General features: G+C 42.4%; 1 protein-coding gene across 4 annotated transcripts; it reads left to right on the forward strand.

Annotated features, from left to right (window-relative positions):
• Window positions 1-409: 409 nt before the first annotated feature.
• Window positions 410-13,657, forward strand: stradb (STE20 related adaptor beta). Of its 4 annotated transcripts, none has more exons than XM_083758601.1 (12): window positions 410-639; window positions 1,483-1,560; window positions 2,164-2,244; window positions 4,590-4,692; window positions 5,543-5,664; window positions 6,414-6,522; window positions 7,088-7,211; window positions 7,762-7,933; window positions 8,337-8,441; window positions 9,682-9,944; window positions 11,918-12,017; window positions 12,559-13,657. In XM_083758601.1, the coding sequence occupies exons 2-12, from the start codon at window positions 1,549-1,551 to the stop codon at window positions 12,712-12,714; spliced, it is 1,347 nt and encodes a 448-aa protein (XP_083614727.1). In that variant the 5' UTR covers window positions 410-639; window positions 1,483-1,548; the 3' UTR covers window positions 12,715-13,657. The 4 variants fall into 4 exon arrangements, with proteins under 4 accessions (XP_083614727.1, XP_083614724.1, XP_083614725.1 ...); XM_083758598.1 differs by lacking the exon at window positions 410-639 and adding an exon at window positions 1,138-1,273; XM_083758599.1 differs by lacking the exon at window positions 410-639 and adding an exon at window positions 1,138-1,273 and having other exon boundaries at window positions 11,918-11,960; window positions 12,553-13,657.
• The last annotated feature ends 529 nt before the right edge of the window (window positions 13,658-14,186 follow it).

Below are 14,186 nucleotides of genomic sequence, written 5' to 3' on the forward strand. Positions count from 1 at the left end.
AATCAATCAATGTTAGACTTTGTTATAGTGCCATTGATTATTCGACATAACAAGCAAACGATAAAAAAAAAATCTTCTACATTCTCTAATTGTGTAGACTTCTTGGAAATAAGAAGACTGTATTCATTTCATTTGTATTCAGACTGGGTCCATTTCGTTACCAACTCTCCTCCATCATTTATCTTTGGTAGACCACCTGGAACCTCCTCAAGGATGCTCAAGTAAAGGACCACTGCTAACCAAACGACCCCACAGTCTGTGATTGGCCAGTAGTCGCTGTGATTGACAGTTCTCGAGCCAATCAGGTCGGCTCTATCCTAGAGCTGCGGTGGGATTCATAATCAGGGCAATCGGTGACCTGTTTATCGCGCGCCGTCCAGCCAGCCAGCCAGGCCGCTAGTGTCAAAATAAAAGCTCCGTCTGGTATGTTGTTTGTTTTACTCTATGCTTTTTGATTGCTGTCGCGTTCTCAGTCCTCGTTAATTCCACCTATTCGTTGACCACACGCGCGCTTACATAGCAAATAACTAGTAGGAAGCCTTGTTTAAAATAGCCCACGCTCTTATTTGCAACCGGTTATGTGACACCATGCAGTGAGTGGCGTCAGAGGAACTGTTTTGAGAGGACATAAAAAAAAAGGTAGGTTGTGATCAGAATTTTCATGATTTCATTTTATTTAACGTATTAATGAACTCAAGACAGTGCGTATGATCATTGTATACACGAAACAGTTGCCTCACAGTAGGCTAGGTCTTTTTTTGTTTGACATATGTTGCTTTGTCATCAGACAAGGACGTGAACTATAGCTGCTGTCTGTGGGGTCTGAGTTGGGCGTAACTATATATCATTATAACCTTGTAATAATGAATTGCATTGTTTTGATATTGGGAGAGTCGTCACGAGGTTACAATGTACATGCTCTATATAAATTGTTAAACCAAATTGTAAAACTATTTATATAAAATATAGGTCTGCATATTTAATGGTCCAATTGAACATTTCGCCTTGTAGGCCTATAGGCTACATTCCCAAAAAGAGGTAAAAGTGGTATGCAGTTTAAAACTGTATAAGGCAACTTGTTTATGCATTGCCCCCCCCCCCCCTGTTTTTTGTGTTTTGGTGATTTGCTTTAGTTGGAAGTAGTTTCCAATGTCAAAAACACCAATCCTCTCCTAGACCCTTTATGCGACATGCATTCATTCAACTATAAGCATTTCATCTATTATGTTTCCGACCGTTGCCGGTGATGAAGTCGCACAGTAAATGCAGCCAGGTACGCTGCCTTTTATTATAGTAGCCTATATCGAAAGCACACACACACACGCACGCACACACACACGCGCGCGCACACACACACACACACACACACACACACACACACACACACACCACTAGCGATGTCTCGTGTTACAGTTACACTATTCTCTCTCTCGCTCGCTCTCCACCACGCACGCATGCTTAAATGCACTCCTCTTTCTGCAGCCAGTGATCGAATATAGATGCTCATCCTCAGGCGTGCTGTGTTGTTGCTGTCGCAAAGAGGACCCCATGTCTTTCTTGGTAAGAATATTATTGTTATTACTACTGTTAACTTATTAGGATATTAATGGAAATGCATGCACGGTGCGCAGTTGTTGTCTCTCTCTGTTTGATCATGCTGACGTCGACCGACCGTGACCTCTCGGATGAATGAATGTGTCACGTCGTCTGCATGTAAACACGCGCAGCGTGTGGTGTATTTCTTGTTACTTTAGTTTTACTTAAATGTTTTTTTTGCTGGTCTTCCTTGCATGCGATCCTGTTTTGATTGTAGGCCTAGCCTATATTTCCAATAATTATGCGTCATGCAGTTCACATTATTTTCCTCTGTTGGGAGAATAAGCGTCAGCATTTTCAGCTTTCAGTGTCTGTTACCGTCACTCAGTCCCAATGTCTTCCCTCGCTGCCTCTTCAGATAGGCCTCTTCATAGGCGGCCACAACAACCCCCCCCCCCAATTTCCTCTCCCCATCTGCCTGGCTAAGTCCACGCATCTCCACCCAAGCTTTCCTGGCACTCAGTCATTCCTCCCATGGGGTTGGCTATCAGTTTTCTTCTCCTCTCCACATGTCTCACCTCTCCTCCTCCCCCCTTCCTCCTCCTCCTCTTCCTATACCCTCCCCAGGACTGTTCCTGCATCTCCCACACTCAGGTCCAGGCTGTGGGCATAGACGAACACTATGAGGACCCCAGCCAGCAGTTCCTGGTCAGTAGTCTACAGTACACTACAGCAGTGGTTCTCAAACGTCAAGGACTCCCAAATAATGATATATTTATTTGGCCACGGACCCCCATCTGAAAATATTTTGTGCCCCAGGGACCCTATAGATAGAAGATTTGTGTTGCTAAAAAACAACAACAATTATGTGACTGGGAAAGTGTTAACTAATTTAGCTGCAACCCTCTGGTATCCCATTAACAAGGACCCCTGAGGGTCCCCTGACCCCTAGCCTTATAACGTGTTAGGTTTCTGGTCTAGAGGGGCGGGTCGCGGCTGAGATTTGCGCACGCCCTGATTGGATCTCATCGATCTGTCCGTCACCCCCGGCCCCTCCTCTCCCCCCTAGTGCAGCGCTACGTCACATCATTTGGAGCGACGCCCACCCGGAAGGGTTGACTCCCACTTTTAGACCAGAGCGGCCAATGCGTTCATCCAGGCTTTCAATTTTTGCACCAACAAAAATGAAAGCCTGGTACCGAGGCTACCTGACCCCCAGTTTGAGAACCACATGCCAACCACCATCTATAGGGTTCACTTTTCTGAGACAGGGGGACTTCACTGAAGGGCAGGCCATGTCTTTATAGAATCTCTGATAGCGTCTGTTCTTAATGTCATCACTGGCTTCATCATTGATGTTTTAAGTTAACATCTGTCAGGTATTTGCGTTAAATTGCATCTATCACTTATGCATTGGCAAATAGCCGCTCAATAAGCATGTATATATCTAATATGTTTTCTATGTTTTGTTGTAAGTTATTGAATTTTCATATATAATATAATGGCCAAAATGCCCAAAATATTGACACCAGGTTGAAACATGCATTTAGGGAAAATTGAAGCCTCTTGAATCCCATGCAGGTATAAGCAAGCAGCCACCAACAAACTGTTATAGCTCAGGATACAGGCAAAGGGCAGTGGACTAAAGCCCAAACCACACCAAGGGGTCGGGACAAAATGTTTTTTAAGGTCAACCACACCAATGCAACTCAGTGAGTTGCATTTGTGTGGTTTACCTTAAAAACAAAAACGTTTTGTCCCGACCCGACCCTTTGGTGTGGTTTGGGCTTAAGACTGCATCCGCTGAAATTCCTTTACTTGTTGTGGTAAAGTTCTGGTTGCAATTCTTCTCATATTTGCTAGCAGAGCCACAGCCCAGCGAACTAAGCTGCTTGTAAGCAGCAGGATAATTTCCCTAATAAAATGCTACTGTGCCCCCTTTGCGTGGGATAGTCTCTCATTTCCAAGACATTCCTGCATGGCGTCCCACAAATACACTCTACATTGTGACTGGCAGGCATCAGTGTTCAAATGCCATAGTCCCCTAATAGTTGGCATTCTGTTGTAAAGCTCTCAGTTGTCTCTTTTTCTGCCAGATGTGTTTTTAAGCCTGTTCAAATAACATGAGAAATATCCCCTGCAGTTGGGGATTGGTCGTATACCACCTAAAATTAGCAATTTTAAAACAAAATGTGAGACGCCACTCACGCCAGAGGGGTTTAATAACAAAATTATATGCAATATTAGGCCTATGCTCCAATATGTCATCAAGGCATTTAAGAGCAACTTAAGTAATAAGTTGCTAACCCCGTTCCATCCCACTTGTCTCACACAAGCAATACTACTCTTGTCCATCAGAACCAATATGACCACAACTAAACCAATGCCACAGTGCCACCTTGTGGTACCAACCATTATAGCACTCCTGCCTGGCTCAGAGACAAAAACTAGTGTCCTCTGCACATTGAGGTCCCAGGCAGCAGTTCCACTGTGCCTCTGTAGAATTCCATGAAGGGGATTGTTCTGTTGTTGAGAGGCAAGCTGCGTGTCGTAAGTTTATATAGCAAAATAATTAATAAAGCATGTATGTGTATGAGAAACTCTTTGTGTGAGTACAATCATCGTCAATCGTTTGTGTTGAAAAATGTCCATACATACAATAAAAGAAATAGCAGATCTACAAGCTTACAACAAGCTTGTAGAATGTAGATCAACTATTATTAAATAATTTCTTTACATTTTTTTGGAAATAAAAAAATATAATATAGTATTAAATGTGTCAGTGATTTCTTTTGTCATATTTGCCCTCTGTAATTAATTTTGTGATTACGAAGCCTAAAAGGCGAACAGATACAAAGTGTAACGTTCCAATGATCACTGCAAAAAACACAATTAAATTGTTAAATCTTGTGACAGTTCGTTAGCTTAAATTTGTAATCGTGACAGCCCTATACATCAGCAGTACATCTGCTTGTGAAACTGGTAGTACTTTTGGCAGCTGCTTGGGCAGATTACAACGTGGAATTTGAATCATTTATATGTATGTTTTGCAGAGCTCGGGAGCCTCTGTATACACATTGGCAGGGACACCAGGTGGTGATGACATCACAGGGCTGACCGCTGACCCGGCCCACTATCAACTGCTGGCAGAACTGGGTGAGAGTGCCACTAATGTCACCTCATGTTTTCATAGAGGTCAAATGAGATTAATACAGTCAGTAGTGTCTTAGTAGTAGTGAGAGGAATACATAACAGCAGATTTGTGCAGATCAATGATGACTTTTAAAGGTATATTATAAATGTATATCAAACTATAACATACTGTACAGTATACTGGTATATTCCACAGCACTTCAAAATCAAAATCAAAATCAAATTTTTATAAATGGTGCATCTGTATAGCACCTTATATGCAAAGCACTTCACAATGTGCATTGCACTCACACACACACACACACACACACACACACACACACACACACACACACACACACACACACACACACACACACACACACACACACACACACACACACACACACACACACACAGTGTAGTTCAGTGGTTGGGTAGGGTTGGGTTTGGGCAGACTTTGAGAACTATCACAGAGTAAAAGTTATTTTTTTCACAGAGCCCGAGGCCTGGCCTGGCCCGGCCCTACTAATTGGCATCCATATTAGGCCTGGCTAAAACGTCGGGTCGGGTCCGGGAAAAAATTGAGAACTCTATTGTGGAGCTCCACAAACCATAACCACTATGGGATGCCTGCTGTTTTATAATGGGAACCATTTTGCTTTTTGCTTGCATGGTCCTTTTGCAGTCCTACTCTGTTTTACAAAGTCACACACAGTACAATCACAAGATTCTCTATACAATATTCTACTGTAGTGTACTGTGCCGTGCCAAATCAGTCACAACTCCCCCTGCACTTACTCTTGACTTGACCATGTCTCTCGGCCATTCAGTTCTGAACATGTTATTACTTTTGCTCTGTGTGGGTCTCCAGGTAAAGGCTTCAATAACCTTAGCCAGGTGAGCATGGCACGCCATTCTCCCACTGGACAGTTGGTGGCAGTCAAGCAAACCAACCTGGACGAATGCACAGAGGAGGAATTGCTACAGCTCATGGTGAGAGCCTATTTGTGGGCCTATTTTCAGAAGAGATTTTCATTTGGTATAGAACAAAAGGGTGATTTAACAAATTAGTTTAAAGTACTACATGCATAAGAGACAGGAACCTAACTCGGTTCCCTACCTAGGTAAATACAGTCTAGAAATGAAGATTCAGCACATTCCAGGGATATTTCCAGTTCACATGGCTATAGCTTCATGTTGCTGGATATGCTGCATACATAGTTTCACATTTAATATACCGAAAAGGACAATGAAAATGAATGAAAAATGAAAATAGTCCAAGTTCCTGTCTTGTCTCAGTTTTAGCCATGCATACATACATTTTTAAATATATTTATTTGAAAACTTTAGTTACTAGTTACTTTGTAGATTTGGGTTATTATTACCAAAAACCTCAGCCCTATATACATTTTGGCCATTTGAAAATAGCCGATCTACAAGCTCTCAATGCGATGTGAGTCACATCGCATTGTGAGCTTGTAGATCTGCTATTTTCAAAAGGTTTTTAGACATTTTTCACATTTTGAAAACTTGTGAAACAGGACATTCTGCATGAGTACTGTTACTTCTGGTACTCATTTTGACGGAGATACTTTTACTCAAGTACATTTTGAATAGGGGATTTCTACTTGTAACGAGTACATCTATACATTGCGGTATTGATGCCTTTACTTGCAAAAATCCTATTATCGGTAGATGAAATGTCACATGCATGTTTGTTGTGCTGTCTCCATCGTCCCTAGCATGAGGCGCTGCTCTGCAGGCTGTTTCGCCATCCGTACCTGCTGACTTCTCGCCTGGTGTTCAGCTCCTGCTGCCAGCTGTGGGTGCTGACCCCACTCATGACCTACGGTGAGCTGCTGTCTCCAACTCTCTCCTCGATCATAAGTCATAACACGCTTGAGCTCTAGCTTGATAGCATTTTGATTCACCTGAAATTGTTATGGACACAATCCCAGAGACAGCAGTATTTTTTATATAATGATAATGGATTTATTAATTTTATTTATATAGCACCTTTCCAAACAAAGTTATAAAGTGCTTTACATATGCAGGAGCAGCAAATAACAATACAGGTTAAAACAGCATACATAAATCAACACATAACATCAATGGGTAACAAGAAATAACATAGAATAAAGGGCATAATAAAGACACTGATTTTGCTAGCTTCAGCTCCACTCAACAGGCAGGGCATTCCATAATAATACACAATATATTATATATATTTGTAATATTTATATGTATCTAATGTCTGATTTATGCTTGGTTGCATGTCATGTTGCGCTACACTGGCACGAAACAAAGTATAGATCACCATTAAATGCACCGAAGTTGTGCTTCATGTGTTTCATGTTTGACATCCATCACATTTGCAGACTCTTTGCTGAGGACTTTATTTTCCTCTCGTCCACAGGTTCTGCAGACTCTTTACTAAGGACTTACTTTCCAGATGGAATGAGTGAGTCGCTGATAGCCTACCTGCTGTATGGTGTGCTGAAGGCTCTGGAATACCTGCACCAGATGGGCTACGTCCACAGGTCAGTGGAGCGTGGTGGGCGAGTTCGGAACCTGCAGCGATAAATTGACCATATGCAGAGCGTGGCCAGCTTGCCATAAAGTTAGTTTATGGCAGGGTGGTAACTAGCTGCAATTTCCCATTGACAGCCCATACATCCAAACAGAAAAGTCCTATCTCATTGTATACGTCAAACTCACCAAATATTGCAGCTGTACGCAAAGCTTGAATTATCCTCTTTCTATCTGCAATTGTTTGTTTCTTAAAAAAATCACTGTAGACTTGTTGTGAGCTACTTTCTGTCCTTGCAGGTGATTATTTATCTAAGTGTTGGAGTTTGGAAGTGCTCGTTGGATATCACCCAACAGCCCTGCGTACCACCTGTTTTGAATTTGCACATTATGCAGGAGGCGGCAGGATGTTGCTTTGCTGAAAGCGAGCACTTCCAAACTCTGATGGCAAGATGGCCGCCCACGGTCTGCAAAAGGTCAACGAAGATTGATTTGAAATTAACAAGTTTTTTTCTGTTCCGTCCCTGCTCTGAATGTCTTGTTTATTTATTTTTGTAAAAGGGGGGTGAAGGCCAGTCACGTCCTGCTGTCGGGGGAGGGTCGTGTCTACCTCTCTGGGCTCCACAGTGTTTACAGTATGGTGCGGGAGGGGAAGAGGGTGAGGGCCGTCTTCGACATGCCACATCACAGTCCCGCTCTGCTGCCGTGGCTCAGCCCGGAACTGCTGCGACAGGTCAGACCAGTATAGTCTTCTACTCAGTCGGTGGATGGAAAAAGTGCTCACATTTTGTAGTAAAAAGTATCAATACTGCAATATGGAAATACTCTGTTACAAGTCAAAGTCCGGAATTCAAAATATACTTGAGTAAAATGTGTCGCATCGCGACACATTGTGAGCTTGTATAAGTAACAGTTTAGTTACCTAAAATCTCATTTAAAGAAAGGAAGTTGCTTAAAGTGGCTGCTAGAAGGTTATGTATATGGTTTAAAGTCGAAGAGTTTCAGACTTCTAGTTTGTATTCTTGTAAACCTTTTTCTTTGTTGTTTTCTGTCCTGGTATTAAAGACTGTCCTTCCTTCCACCCTACTCCCTGCCTCTTTCTCTCTCCCGCCTGTGTTGTCTTTCCCACCATGCAGGACCTTCATGGTTATGGGGTGAAGTCAGACATTTACAGTCTAGGTATTGTAGCGTGTGAGCTGGTCAGTGGCAGAGTGCCATTCCAGGACATGCCTCCAACACAGGTAATGACAGTACACCAGGGGTGGGAAACTTTGACGACGGAGAGGGCCACTATATTTCCACACGTTGAATATTGCTGTCGTAGCAAAAATAGATCTAGATCGGCTATTTTTGCTATACCTGAATTGAAATCCTGAATAATTTCCTAAATATCCTTTTTATTTAATTTAAAATGAATTTAGTTATAGTCATAGTCACATGTTAACTAAATCCAAACACATTGGACATACGAACGCAGGTCATGTTTGCATGTTTGGAATTGTAACAGCTGAAATCAATAACATATCAGTATTCTGATATTAACCTGAGGGCCACATTAAGTGAAGGTGGGGGCCGCATGTGGCCGCCGGGCCACAAGTTGCCCATGTATGCAGTACACGTTCACATTCCACCTTTTATGTGAAAGCAGTGTACGACTGATCTAGCCTGGTTAATAAACCAGACTAATATCGCACGGATCCGCGGGATATTAGTCTGGGGAGGCTCAGCTTGGATTTCATTTTCAGGGAAACATTTTCTCTTTGACGCAATTGGTCAGAGCTACTGTCAGTCAAAGGTCTCAAGCATTGAACGTCACTGTACCAAAGCCCGCCCATATTGCATACCGTGTCCCTATTGGAGGCCACATTCCCTGGAGTAGGAAATGGGCGTAAAATTGAGCCTCTCCAGACCGAAATCCGCCGGTAGGCAATTCTTTTTTGCCAACGGCTGATTCGGTCTGGTTTATTAACCAGGCTACGACTGATCAGCCGTGTTCCTGATTATGATAATGTCAATAATACTAAGGCCTCACTCACACCTTCGCAACAGACTGATGCTTGTTGTATACAAAGGGTGTGATACATCTTGCCCCAATGCATTTCCAATGGGAGTCACATGGTTTGACACAACATTTGTGTTGTATGAGGGGGAGGGAGCCATACAACAGCTTGTAGTCCAAAATGTTGTATCAAACCATGTGACTTCCATTGGAAATGCATTGGGGCGGCCATGACACTTACATCTTGCTTACATCTAGCATGCATCAATGTTGTTTGCTAGATCGAAAGGTGTGAGTGAGGCCTAAGTACCTTAAGTACATTTTAATTACGATATTACTTTTGCTCAATTACATTTTTGGACTCCGGACATTTACTTGTAACGGAGCAGTTCTACATTGCAGTGTTTATACTTTCACCACCCCTGCTAATGATACTAATCCATGTGTGTTTCTTTCCATTCCCCTGCGCTCACGCTGTCCAGATGCTGCTACAGAAGCTGCGCGGCTCCCACTGCTGCCTGCTGGACGTGGCGCCGTTCCCCCTGGGCGAGCTCGGCGGCCTGAAGGTGTCCCGGTCCGGGGTGGACTCGGGCATCGGGGAGAGCGTGGCGTGCACGGGCAGCATGACGCACAGTGCCACCGCTCCCATCGTCACGGAGCGACCTCAGAGCCCCGGGCCCAAGAACCACTCTGCCACCCTGCACAACCTGGTCGAGCTGTGTCTGCAGCAGCAGGCCGAACGCAGGTCAGTCAGTCACTGATCGTAATCAATCAAATCAAATACAGTGGTGAAAAGTAACTAAATACATTTACTTAATACTAATCACAATTATGCCCCCAAATTCCCCAGCTAAATAAGTATTGTACTTAAGTACAATATTTTGTTAATGGTACTTGAATATTTCCAATTTCCAGTACATTTACTTCTAATCCACTACATCTCAGAGGCAAATATTGTACTTTTACTCCAGTACAGTTCAAAATTTACATAGTAACTAAAGTTTTAGTTACTAGTTACTTTGTAGTTTTTGAGTATTATTAAAAAACATACATTAACCACTTTAGCCCATTCTTTTTTTTTTTTTAAGATATTTTTTTGCGGCTTACGCCTTTTATTGATTTTTGAAGGGACAGACAGTAGGCTGACAGGAAACGGGAGAGAGATGGGGGGATGACATGCAGTAAGGGCCGTGTCGGGTCCGGGAGTCGAACCCGCGGCACACTGCGACTGGATTACCAGTCCGGTGCCCAGACCGTTACGCTACGGCCTGGGCCCCCAATATACATTTTGTCCATTTGAAAATAGCCGATCTACATGCTCACGATGCGTCACATTGCAACACATTGTACGGAGTATTTCCAAATTGTATTGATACTTTTAATTAAGTAACAAATGTGAATACCTTTTCCACCACTGATCAAATATAAAAAAGAAAATATATATGTCGGTCCATCTGTCCATGGCTCTCTCTGTATCTTACTGTCTGGATAGTTCAAGTGTTCAAGGTTGTACTATATTGTTACATCTTGTGTGCAGGTACATAAGAGTAAGACTTATTTTTGTATGGCTTCCTTCAGACAATGCAGCAGCACAGATAACATGAAACAGCAAACACAGATAACAAAGGGATAGAATAAAGAGTGCAAAAGAGCAAACAAAGAGTAAAAAATGATTCTCTGCCCTTAGCAGGCAGACTGGTAATGGCCATACTTTGATGTTTTTCATGTACAACAGAACAGAACAAACGGTGTGGAATTCCAATAGCCTCAGTTCAGGTGGCACACACATCCAAACATTGCAGGTGCTTGACAACAATAACCTGACTCTGCCAGATGGGGGCGGTATTGATTCACAAGTTCACAATACAGCCTGTGTATTTTTTGGCCTGCAGGGTACACCTTTGTGATGTTACTGATCACATGACCCCAAGTTCTAGACCTCCAGTTCTAGGCTAAACAGAAGGGGGGGGGGGGGGGAGTTTAAAAATATATATATGTCCACACAACAATTCTAAGGTACATTAATGACATGTTCAATGTTGAAAATGAGTGGTATTCCCCAGTAGGGCAGTGCTCAGATCAATGGCGTTGATGTGAGCACGTTAACATGTCCCAGACACCTGGGACAAGTAACCATGGTCAACAATTTAGTCATCACGTCAAGTCAGCAAATTCAATATGAACAATATGTTCTAGAACAGATCAAAATGCTGTAATTGCTCTCATCAAGTGTCTACAATAAGGACAATAGAAATCGAATAGATAATAGAATAGAAATTCCAATAGCTTACCATGTACCAATTGTACCATCATGAGAAGCAAGTAGAGATGAGCTTCCATCAAGAAATAATGCAAATACAGTCAGTGGTGGAAAGTAGTTAAGTACATTTAAGTACTGTACAATTGTGAGGCATTTGTACTTTACTTGAGCATTTCCAATTTCACTTTTTACTCCACTCCATCTGGGATCCAAATATTGTACTATTGTACTAAATGCAGTTATGCACAAGAAAGAAAAATGTAAGGGAAATCATATCCTCTCTATTTCACATAATTATATAATGGCATGTATTTGATTTATTTGTTATGTAATGCTTAATTTATACACAGAAAGTCATAGATCTGCAAACTCGTAGATCTCATAAAGCTTGTAGGCCGGCTATTTTCGGCACGCGCCTCTAGCACGCAACTAAAGCTTAATGTTTCTTTGCTCCACAGGCCCTCTGCATCAGTACTGTTGACCCACGCCTTTTTCAAACAGGTGCGTCCCCTGAAAGAGTGGTGTAATACATACAACAGCTCATGTCCTACGTTCATTGTAAACACTTTTTGTATGCAGTGCTTTTGTTGTGTAAATAAGCTTGCTTCCCTCAAGCAAGATGCTAGAACTCATTTAGTTTGGGTCACTTTTTTAGTTTATTATTTATTATGTGTGTGTGTGTGTGTGTGTGTGTGTGTGTGTGTGTGTGTGTGTGTGTGTGTGTGTGTGTGTGTCCGACTGTCCATATCTCCGGCACATAGATGTGAAACTGCACACACACTGTTGGCCTGATCTAACCTACGTACCTAGACCTGTGGTCCAAGGAGCACTTTTTCTAGTGTTTCTGTGATCATTCTGTGATCACAGCCTCAGCCGATGGCCTCAACAGTCTAATATCTCCCCAAAGCCATAGTCAATTGCCTTTGGCTTAGTGGTTAAGATATTGACTTTCCACGCGGGAGACCTGGGTTCGATTATCGGGTCTTACATTAGTCGTAAACAAAGAAACTCAGTTTAAGTGTGCTGAAGTTATAAGAAGTGCAAACACAACCATGCTACACCATGTTTTTTGACCAGTACCATTCTATGACAGGTGAAGAGGCACACCAGAGACTCCTTCCTCAGCCTCGTGTACCCAGCGGTGCCCCTGAGCAGCCCCGAAGACTCCCCGGTATCCTGCCCGCCAACCCCGTCCCGCCTCGCACCGACGCCCCCCGCCGTCGACCCCGCAGAGGGGGTGTGGGACTTCTCCTAGCACCGTTCACAAAGAACCCCCTCCAACAACCTGACTATACCGAGCCAAAACACAAGACAATCAAAGCAACAAGGCCAAATTCTACTGTGCTTTGTTTTTTTTTTAGCCTATACTCTGAGCCTTTTTATTTTGTAGTACCGGTATATTTTTTTTATATGATCAAATGTGGTTCATGGGCGGGGCCTGTGAGAGTGCCGGATCAAAGAAGCAGCTCTGAGATGACCAATCAGGAGGGTCAAGTCGGTGCCAATCAATGACAATAATAACGATCCCAGCAAGCCCCGCCCCCTGTGAGACAGGAGGAAGTGACCAGTCACTGGACTAATGCCTGATTCATACTTGGTTGCGCACCAGTGTTGTACACCAAAAAATAGAAGATCTACAATGCTCAAAACGCATGGCAGCAGCCGCAGCACAACGTGTTGTGAGATTGGTGATCGGCTATTTTCGGTATACACAATACCTGCATGCAACTATACACTGTATGTCTCAGGCTTAATACTTCCTCTGTGGTAAAAGACTTGTGTTTTAATCCATGTCTTCTCTTGGAATTAGACTGTGAAATACGGTGGGAGGGAAGTTAGCAATCATTGTGCATCAATATGGAAATCATTTACTGTCATACATTTATAATATAAGCATTAGAATACATTTCATATTATGTGTTTGTGTTAAAATACAGACAAAATGTGTTGGTACTTCATTATGGCCAAACCAATACACTGTGTAAAGATCATATTTACACATGTGCTACTAATTATGTTGTCACTAGTATTAACATACGGTACGGATTATGTATACGGATCTCTCTCTCTCTCTCTCACACACACGCACGCACACACACACACACACACACACACACACACACACACACACACACACACACACACACACACACACACACACACACACACACACACACACACACACACACACACACACACACACACACACAATATAGTAGTACATATGTAAATAGATAAACAAAACATGTAATACATTTTGGAATGCATTAGAGAACATGCAAACATTATGGTATTTCTCATATTTGTCTGTTTACGGTGAAATGGAGCACAGTGCAAATTACTATTGTAAAAGGATATAATAAGTAATGAATCATTATCAGATGGAATAGGAATCAAGGTAGCATATTAATGTCCCTGCCCTGAAGATTAATTATACTATTAGCTAATATATATTTTGTCATCTGATAAAGTCCTTCGATTAAATATAAATTAGCCTTAAAGTTGAATCTACATTTCAACTATTTTCAAAAATGTTGCCTCTTACAGTATTATAATTTGACAATTTGGGCAATGTTTGACCAGTTTTTAGTTTGTTGATTACTTTTGATGCAGTATAAATTGTCCTTTTTGTTTTGGTCTTAAATTGACACTTCACTGCCCATCTTTTCAAATGGGGGTCTGCAGGTTAATTAAGTGTCCATTTGGGCGTCCTTGACATGACAAGGT

The sequence above is a fragment of the Protomyctophum parallelum genome (genome assembly GCF_964188405.1).
Source record: "Protomyctophum parallelum genome assembly, chromosome: 23".
Lineage (NCBI taxonomy): Eukaryota > Metazoa > Chordata > Actinopteri > Myctophiformes > Myctophidae > Protomyctophum > Protomyctophum parallelum.

Coding starts and splice junctions, on each gene's coding strand:
- stradb (XM_083758598.1), top strand. CDS start 1,247: ATGAAGTCGCACAGTAAATGCAGCCAG. Junction 1,561..2,163: donor AGGACCCCATGTCTTTCTTG/GTAAGAATATTA, acceptor TACCCTCCCCAG/GACTGTTCCTGCATCTCCCA. Junction 8,442..9,681: donor AGGACATGCCTCCAACACAG/GTAATGACAGTA, acceptor CACGCTGTCCAG/ATGCTGCTACAGAAGCTGCG.